This window comes from Lactuca virosa, chromosome 5, assembly GCF_052849685.1.
Source record: "Lactuca virosa cultivar CGN04683 chromosome 5, Lactuca_virosa_CGN04683_v6, whole genome shotgun sequence".
Taxonomy (NCBI): Eukaryota; Viridiplantae; Streptophyta; class Magnoliopsida; order Asterales; family Asteraceae; genus Lactuca; species Lactuca virosa.
In genome coordinates, this window is record NC_136430.1 from 315,490,611 (window position 1) to 315,499,944 (window position 9,334).

A 9,334-nucleotide genomic window follows, 5' to 3' on the forward strand; every position below is an offset into this window, starting at 1 on the left:
CCAGAATTAGCCGATGGAGTATAAATGAAAGTTGCAGTACTCATCGATACGAAGTTGGGATATAAAGAACATCGAAAACAAAGTTTGTATGCGAAAGATATGATTTTTAGAATATTGGAGATTTTACATGCGTCAACCAGCTAGAACGTGCCATGTGCCAGAATACGACCGAAGCCTTGCCCAATACGTAAGGGTGCGACGTGCCATTGGAAAAGCGTGACGTGCCTCCCTTACAGGCTCCCAATCGAACCTCAAAACAACCCCTCCCCAACATGTGAGAGATATTCCCACTGACATAACAACTTGGTGACATTGTTTATAAGTATATAGGCATATTGGGTTGCACATAAAAGTACATCATTAAAATCAGAATAATAAATAAAGTTATTAATTTGTTATTCATCAATAATTTGATGGTTTAATTAGAAATAATAAAAGAAAGGGACTTAATTTGTAATTAAGCATATTTAATTATAACCAAATGGTTATCTAATTAATTATAGATAATTATGGCCCCAACTAATCCACCTTCGTATACTTTCCTAGATCAAATCGGCGAACCAAACACCTTTGCTAATCACTTCCTTAGAAAAAAAAATATCATGCCTAACCACGAGACTTCCTCGGTTCCTCGCTATTGCTTTGACTTGTCGACACCGGCCAACTCCTTCAGCCGTAGAAATTTCTCCGACAACCCCTCCCATAAAATACCCCCTATATATCCCAATCGAACCTCAAAACACCCCCCCCCCCCGCCCCCTTCAACATGTGGGAGATATTACTACTGACATAACAACTTGGTGACACTGTTAATAAGTATATAGGAAAATCGGGTTACACATAAAAGTACAATGTTAAAGTGAGGATAATAAATAAATGTATTAATTTTTTATTCGTCAATAATTTGATGGTTTGATTAGAAACATTAAAAGAAAGGGACTTAATTTGAAATTAACCATATTTTGTTATAACTATATAGTTATCTATTTAATTATAGATATTTATGTCCTTAATTAATGCTTGATGGGTAAGTTTGTAGTTAATGTTTGCTTATATAAGGTAACCTTTTTGGTCCCCCCCCCCCACCCCCTTTTAAGCCACCACGAAAATTCACTCCCCTTCTAACTTATTTAAGCGAAACCTAGCCTTTAATTATAGATATTTATGTCCTTAATCAAAATGTTTGCTTTCCATTTTGATTGAACACTTTGACTAACAATGCATTAATTTCCTATTCGTCCTTTCCTATCTACTTTTTATCTTTTTTTATGAATAAAACAAATAAATCGTACAATAAAATATAGACATTTAATGAATTTAACCTTACCTATACAGTGCTTTTGCAGGAACCTTTGCATGATTTTTTTTTTCTTTTAAAATAAAAAATTATATATATATATATATATATATATATATATATATATATATATATATATATATATATATATATATATATATATATATAAGAGAGAGAGAGAGAGAGAGAGAGAGAGAGTATGATATACAAATTGAACGGATATATAACCAAAAGTATAAACAATATCAAAACTACCACTTCACTCAATTTCTTCAGTTACATTCAACGGATTCCTGAGGCAAAGCTAAACAAACTGGTTCTAGACAAAGACGTAAAGCCACACAAGGTGGTTCAAGTCAAGATATTCCATTTTTTTTTCAAGATTTTTATAATCCAAACTATCAGCAATCCTAAAACTACTAAAACTATCAACAAAACCAAAACTACCAACAGCAATATTTCCCGGTACAATAATCTTACAACACATTTAGGCTTCCAGATGAAAATAAAGTTATAATCCATGGAATCAATTTTCTCAAAGGGTTCCAGAAACCCAATTCCAATCTTCTCAACCAGATAATTTCCAGTTCCGTGATGCTCATAAATGTAGAATCTGACAGTTCTAGTGACGACCCGACTCCCGAAAGAAATGAAGAAGAAACCAATGAGGAGTTACAACCCGTTGTTGAGTAAAAACGCAAGTATACACACTGCCAGAAGTGAAAGAACTGGGTGGAACGCGAAAAGTTGGCTTTGACTAGGGCATATGTCGATGTTTCTAAAGATAATCAATGTGGAAATCAACAAAGGTTCGATGCATTTTGGGAGATGGTTCTAGAGCATTTTAGTGTTCAAATGGGAGGTTTAGAACGGTCACGACACCAAGTAAACTCAAAATGGAAAGACCTCCAAAAGAAATGCAACGCTTTCAACAGCATCTATAACCGTAGGATGAACAGTGTGGCTAGCAGGAGATCTGGGGCTGATGTTTTACAATCTTCACTAAGTGAGTATCAGTGGACTATTAATCAGAAATGTTTTCCTCATCAGCAAGCTTGGGAGTGGTTGAAAGACAACGCAAAATAGGAATTGGTTACAAAATCTGGTGAAAACTTCCCGCCCCTTCTTCAAAACGAACCAAAACATCTTCCTCCAACGCCCACACATCAACTTCCGATCCACAGTATCCTCCTGGATTCTCCCCCCCCCCCCCAACAATAGTCGTCTAGTGTTGAAGACTTACCGCTTCAGAGAAAAAGAAAAGGAAAGAAAGCAGCATCGACATCATCAACAGAAAATGAAATGTTTGATCTCGTCAAACAAATTATCGGCATCAAGACTGCGACCGAAATAGAGGTGGAACAGAGACAACGGTACTGGGAACAAAAATTGTGCATTCACAAAGCTAATGAAGAACGGAAATCAATTGTCGGATCGGGAGATAGAGAACCAAGACATACAGTATTTTCTTCAACCGCATGATCATTTGACTGGAGGTATTTTACGCACGGTGCTTGGAAGGAAACGACAAATTGCAACTATGTATGGTTGGGAGTTGGAGAACCCGTGAAGTTTAAAATGTCGACAACATTTGACTGGAGAATCTTTCTCTTTTTTATTATGTTTTTATTTTTATTTTTATTTTTATTAAGATTCTCTATATGTATCCTTGTTTTATTATATATATATATATATATATATATATATATATATATATATATATATATATATATATATATATATATATAGAGAGAGAGAGAGAGAGGTATGTTCAAATGTTTCTCACATCTATTGTGTGCTAGAATTCATCAATAAGAATTTAGTATTAATTATATGTATATTAAATGTTATCCATACTTATAATTCATTTTTATGGAAACTAATTAAATTCGTCATTAATGTCAACAATAATATTCTTTCGGAATGAATTCATATCTAGAAGAATGAGAGTGTATTCTAGTAGAATACACTCTCGTTCTTCATATTCCATGAAACTTTATTGTATTTTAAATGAGTGGGTCTTGAAACAAAATACAAACTCATATATAAAAACCTAGATGCGAATTTATTCTGAAAGAATGTTATTGCTGACATTAATGACGGATTTAATTAGTTTCCATAAAAAGAGAATTATAATTATGGATATCATTTAATATACATATAATTATGGAAATCATTTAATATCTATATTTATTTAATTAAATAATTATTTAATTTACTAAATTCCTATTGGTGCATTCTAGCACACAATAAATGTGAGAAACAAAATAACCTAGCCATATATATATATATATATATATATATATATATATATATATATATATATATGTTTGTTTCATTTTCTCTCTATCGTTTCTCTCTTTTCAAAATGAATCCAAGCATTCGGAAAATAGTAATGGAAGTTAACGATGATAGTTCATCATCTGAGGATGAACTTATCAATAATAATTTGTTACATGTATTGTCTCGTACTGCACAACTTCTTATTCAAAATAATGCTAGTTCAAGCAACATTCACAGGAGAAACACAATCCATAGAGATCGTTTAGAGGCTGAACGACTACTGATCTGACATTATTTTGCGGATGACACAACCTATGGTCACACGCAATTCCGCATATGGTTCCGTATGAGAAAAGGTTTATTTATGCGACTTGTTGGTGACCTGGAGATGAAGTATCCTTATTTTCAAACAGCATGGGATTCAACAAATCAAAGAAGTTTAGTGTGCTTCAAAAATGCACATCAGCAATGCGTCAATTAGCGAAGGGTTATAACCCAGACTCGTTAGATGAGTATTTGAATATGTCATAAAGAACTTCCCGTGAAGCTCTTGAAAACTTTTGCTATGGTGTTGTCCAAATGTATAAGGCTGAATATTTACGTCGTACAACATCCACTGACATTCAACTTTTGTATGAAGCACATGAAGCTAGACAAGGATTCCTTGGAATGCTTGGTAGCATTGACTGTACACATTGGAATTGGAGGAATTGTCCAACGGAATTGAGAGGCAAATACATGAGGGGTGACCATCAATATCCATCAATGATACTAGAAGCGGTGACGTCACAAGATTTATGGTTTTTGCATGCATTCTATGGTGTAGCCGGTTCAAATAATGATTTAAACGTCCTCTACCAATCATCACTATTTGATGAGAAATATCATGGAACAAGACCCGATTGTTCATTTTATCTTAATGATGAACACTACAAACACGATTACTATCTTGCGGATGGAATATATCCATCATGGGTTGTATTTGTGAAGGCATATCCATATCTGATAACTGACGAATAGATACGGTTCAAGGCGGCACAAGAATCAGCAAGAAAGGACGTAGAACATGCTTTTGGGGTCCTTAAAGAATGTTAAGACAAATTAAAAATGCTTGTATGGGCGATGATGGTGAAGAAAACAAAAAATATAATGTACGTTTGTATTATACTACACAATATGATATTGAAAGATGAAGGTGTTGCGATATCTCCTGTGTATCAGATCCCCCCACCGACGAAGTAGATGACTAAGAAATAATACATGAATTGTGCAATGTTGAAGCCCACCACCAGCTTCGATCCGATCTAACTGATCACATTGAATATGTAATAACTAGTTAATTTTAATTGTCGTTTTAGGATTTAAATTATGTTCTCTTTTTTAAGTGTATTTTTTAATTATCGTGTTTTACAATTATCGAGTATTTTTTTTTATTTGTAGTGTGGTTTTTTAATTAAATGTTATTTTTAATATTATTTAAGATTTTCTTTTGTTTTAAATTAGCAAAATTTTATTTTTAAATGAAAAATGTTATATTTTATTTTATTTCATATTTTTCTAATTTAATTAAATAAAAAAGAATGATGTTAAAAGTGGGTTGAGAAAGATAGGCTTTCCATGTGTTGTGAGTTAGGAAAAATAGAAGAGAGAGAAAATCAAAATAGCTGATGTGGCGGTGGGTTGAGTGAGTTGGGAGGGAATGACTCCCTCCTCCTTTAGTTGTGTTGTCTACACCTGGAAGACATGTCTATATTGGCATTACGCTAAAAATACTATGTTTTCATGAAAGATAATCTTGTGTAAATAAAGGGTATTCAAACACTATATGGGACTTCCATGTGGAAAAGAGAAATAACACTTGTAGACATGCCTTAGGAATGTAAAGTAACAGAACCAATAATCATGTTTGTACCACAAGTATAAGTGCTTCAAACAGACTCTCACCCAACTATACTAAAGCAAGTAGAACATGTAATAACTCGATCTATACAGATGGATACTTTTCTCGTTTTCCACAATTGCGGTCTCTCTTTTCACCTGAGCCACCTCTATGTATCTTTGGGAGTAGACTGAAACAAACTCACCAATTGTCATACTGCATACACCAGCAACTAAGCCAGCAAAGCCTGTAGGAACCATGGCTCTAACATCTTGTTTAACTGCACACAGCCACTGTCCCCTTTTTGAGTAATCAAATTCTTCCTCTACTGACACCCCGTATTCCTGTTCGGATTTATCCTTAAGATCTGGAATGCATAAATCATTTTGCACATCCATGATGTTGATCAAAGCAGGAAAGATAATATTATATTACAAAGATTGATAGATCTTGAAAAAAGAACCAGAGAGGACTTATTGTTGATGATAGAGCCCCTCAGATAGGACATATATATATAGTATGTATGTGTGTGTTTTACCTATATATAATAATCAAAATGTGTAGATGCTGAGAAAACAATTTGAGATTGTGCAAGCCACATGCCCCTGATAATGATTTTTAAAGAAAGCATTACAAGAAATAGTTTAAATAGTATCAGCAGCCATGGTGACATGCTTACCAATTAATGCATGCACATCTTTTTTCTGGGTTATAATCCAACTGCAATTAAAATAAGTTTGTGTACATAATATTATATGTGAAGTTGATCCTCGATTGTTATAGTTATAGAAGAGTGTGCACTCCACAAGTGAAGTTTGAGTAATCAATCTCACATAAAAATTAAAGATAGTATAAATCCACATTATTACTGCCACAAACCACTCAATATAAAAATGAAACATCTAAAAAATATATATATAACTGAAATGGAGTGTTCAGTCCAAAAGTGGTGGAAAGATGAGTTTATAAAATGGAAGGAGTGTGGAATCCACACCACCCACATCATAAAGATGAACTGGAGAAGGAGAAGGCTTTTACTCTGATATTTAACTATGTTTCAGTGTACCAAACTAGATAAGGACAAAGTAAATCATTAGGAAGACACTTGCATAAAAGAATGAGGGAATGGATTTGGGGAATCTAATGCCAAGTTTATTAAATTTAAAGAAGTGTGCACTCCACACTAAAGTTGTAAAGTTTAATAATTACTATATTAGAGGATTGTGGAATCCCCCTCAATGTTTAAATGGGAATCAAAAGCCATGGATTAAAAACTGAAAAGAGGCAACCCACAAGTAGTGGAAAAATAAGTATTATAACTATTTATATGTTGAACATAAATCAATAGCACAAGTTCCCTAAGTTTCCTTACATTAAGGTAGTTTTAATCGATTTCTTAAACAAAACATCAATTTATTGATCCAAAAATCTCATTTTACATAAAGACAATAGGGGTCAATATATTACTACGTTCCTTGAAATCTACTTCATGCATTCATGGCACCTCCACAGCTATGAATATATAGACCTTTACACAGGATAAACTCTTTGTTGGAGAGTGCTCACAAAGTGTAAAAACGATTATATCTACTTGAATATCTACATGGGGTATGCAGCCCTAGTCAAGAATTCACCTACAATAGTGTCATTCATAACTCAACAGGAACTTCACCATTTGTTGTTGTATACTAAACTCCCCATGACAGGTGATGGATTTGGTCGAATTGGGGGTGATGTCATGGTCTACCTATGCAAAAAGAAATTTCAAGTATATACATATAGAAAACTTGGTCAACGAAAATATGCTCCCTACAAAATACAATACGAAAGATCAATGATAACACATATTGTTGACATTCCTATCATATTCATTTCTATATAATATACAATTATACGGCCCTTTAAAGTTTAAACAAAGAAAAGGGACAAGCCATTGTAATTTACCAATTTAACCTTTATTTTATCACACAGTTAATAAAAAGTTAGAGGAAGGTGGTAAGCTGTGTAGGATAGCACTTGCCTAGATTAGAAATTGGAAGGAGTGTGCACTCCACACTAAAGATGGAAACTACAATATTAGTTTATCAAAAGGTTGCAGGATCCACACAAATACTTGAGCTTCCATCCATCATATCGCTTTAACAAGCAAAAGTTAGAGTTTGCTTGTATTCTTGTTTCTTTTTTCTTCCCATGAGAGTGGATAGATTCAAATTTGGTTAGTTATGATAATTGACTGAATATGTTAAAGGATGTATCAGTTACAGTATAAGAGAATTCGAACTTCCCATATATTTGTCCTGATCATCCTTAAATCTTGAAAATACCTAGAAATTCTCAATTTAATAAATGCCCAATGCCATAAATGATTTCTAAACGTCTTATTAATCAAAGTATCAATTTAATAGCCCAAAAAGCTCATATCACCTCAAACTCAATAGGGTGTAATGCATAATCCCAGGTGCATGAAATCAACTTCAAGCTATTTCTGTTTATACAAACGAAATTGGGGAAGACTAAAACGAGTAACAAAACAAAATGTCACAATCTAATTAATATGTTTATAGGAACTAACTTACTGCAACTCACTGCACTGCCATAGCTATGAAGGTTGCATAGGATAGAGCTCAAAAGTTGTAAACAATTACATGTACTTGAAATATGATTATAAAATCACATAACGTACAGCTACACCATCACGTGTCGATATGTAAAATGAAAAAGGTATAGTCAATTTGTCTTCCCCAACATTCTACAATAATCATTGCATGGTTTTAAATACACATGAAAAACCCTGATGCTTTGTCAATCATATCTCTTTATGATTGAAACCAGCGACCTTAAGGCTAAGTGGAATAAACAGAAAGTTCAAGCTTCAAACTGTACTATATTAAAATGGTGAAAATACAATCTTGTGTAACACTACATGACAGTAGATCCTATCCCCATGGTCAATCCATAAGTAATAGCCATAGCCAGCCACCCTCCAACCAGAATCCTAAAACAAGACTTCACCACAGGACTCCCCCCAAGAACAGCCCCAATCCACCCGAAAACCACAAGCCCCAAGCTCACTGTGGCTACCACCACCCCCAGCCTAACTTTATGGTCCATTATGAAAGCAGCAGCCAGTAAAGGCATGATGGCCCCCAACATGAATGCAAGGGCCGATGCTGCAGCTGCCTGAATGGGATTCGGGAGTGCTTCCTTCTCACTTTCCTCCTCATTTCCTGAAATTCTCTTATCTCTCTTCATCTGAGCCAACTCTACATCTCGTTGGGAGTAGACTGAAACAAACTCACCTATTGCCATACTGCATGCACCTGCAACTAAGCCAGCAAAGCCTGTTAGAAACATGGCTCTCACATCTTGTTTGACAGCTCCAACACCCATCATCAGAGATGAGACAGAGACTAGACCATCAGTGGCTCCCAGAACAGCAGCACGCAGCCACTGTCCTCTTTGTGAGTAGTCAAATTCTTTTTCTATAGACACTTGGCCATGTACTTGTTCAGATTTGTTCTCAGAAACCGGAATGCATACATCAATATTTCCATCCATATATGAAAGTGAAAGAAAGAATGAGAAAATTGTATCACAAAGAATGATAAATGAAGTGTTACTTGTGGAAGATAGAATCCCACCTATGTGTTATATATAGTATGTATTTCTGTATAATGATCAATAGGTAGGTGGTTAATAAAGTTAAAGATAGTGGGAAATCCACAAGCCCTCAGATTTTGGTATGTTTATTATAAAGAAATAGAAGGAGCCACTACTACTGATAGAAACCTGTAATTTGAGAAATAGGCAATCTCCCAAAGAGTTCAAGACTCGATAACTATTATTCATCATAATCAAAAAAACCATACCTAAAC

General features: G+C 34.3%; 1 protein-coding gene and 2 pseudogenes across 1 annotated transcript; 1 reads left to right on the plus strand and 2 right to left on the minus strand.

Moving 5' to 3' along the window:
• The first annotated feature begins 4,159 nt into the window (after positions 1-4,159).
• LOC145113094 (uncharacterized) lies at positions 4,160-4,600 on the plus strand. Its single transcript, XM_079049195.1, has one exon. The coding sequence runs from the start codon at positions 4,160-4,162 to the stop codon at positions 4,598-4,600; it is 441 nt and encodes a 146-aa protein (XP_078905321.1).
• Positions 4,601-5,533: 933 nt separating this feature from the next.
• On the minus strand, positions 5,534-5,857 carry LOC145113095 (vacuolar iron transporter homolog 2 pseudogene; annotated as a pseudogene).
• A 2,315-nt stretch (positions 5,858-8,172) lies between these two features.
• LOC145115601 (vacuolar iron transporter homolog 4 pseudogene) lies at positions 8,173-9,101 on the minus strand (annotated as a pseudogene).
• Between the last annotated feature and the right edge of the window lie 233 nt (positions 9,102-9,334).

What these genes read in the sequence shown, in the direction of transcription:
- LOC145113094 (XM_079049195.1), top strand. Translation starts at nt 4,160, where the DNA reads ATGTATAAGGCTGAATATTTACGTCGTACAACATCCACTGACATTCAA.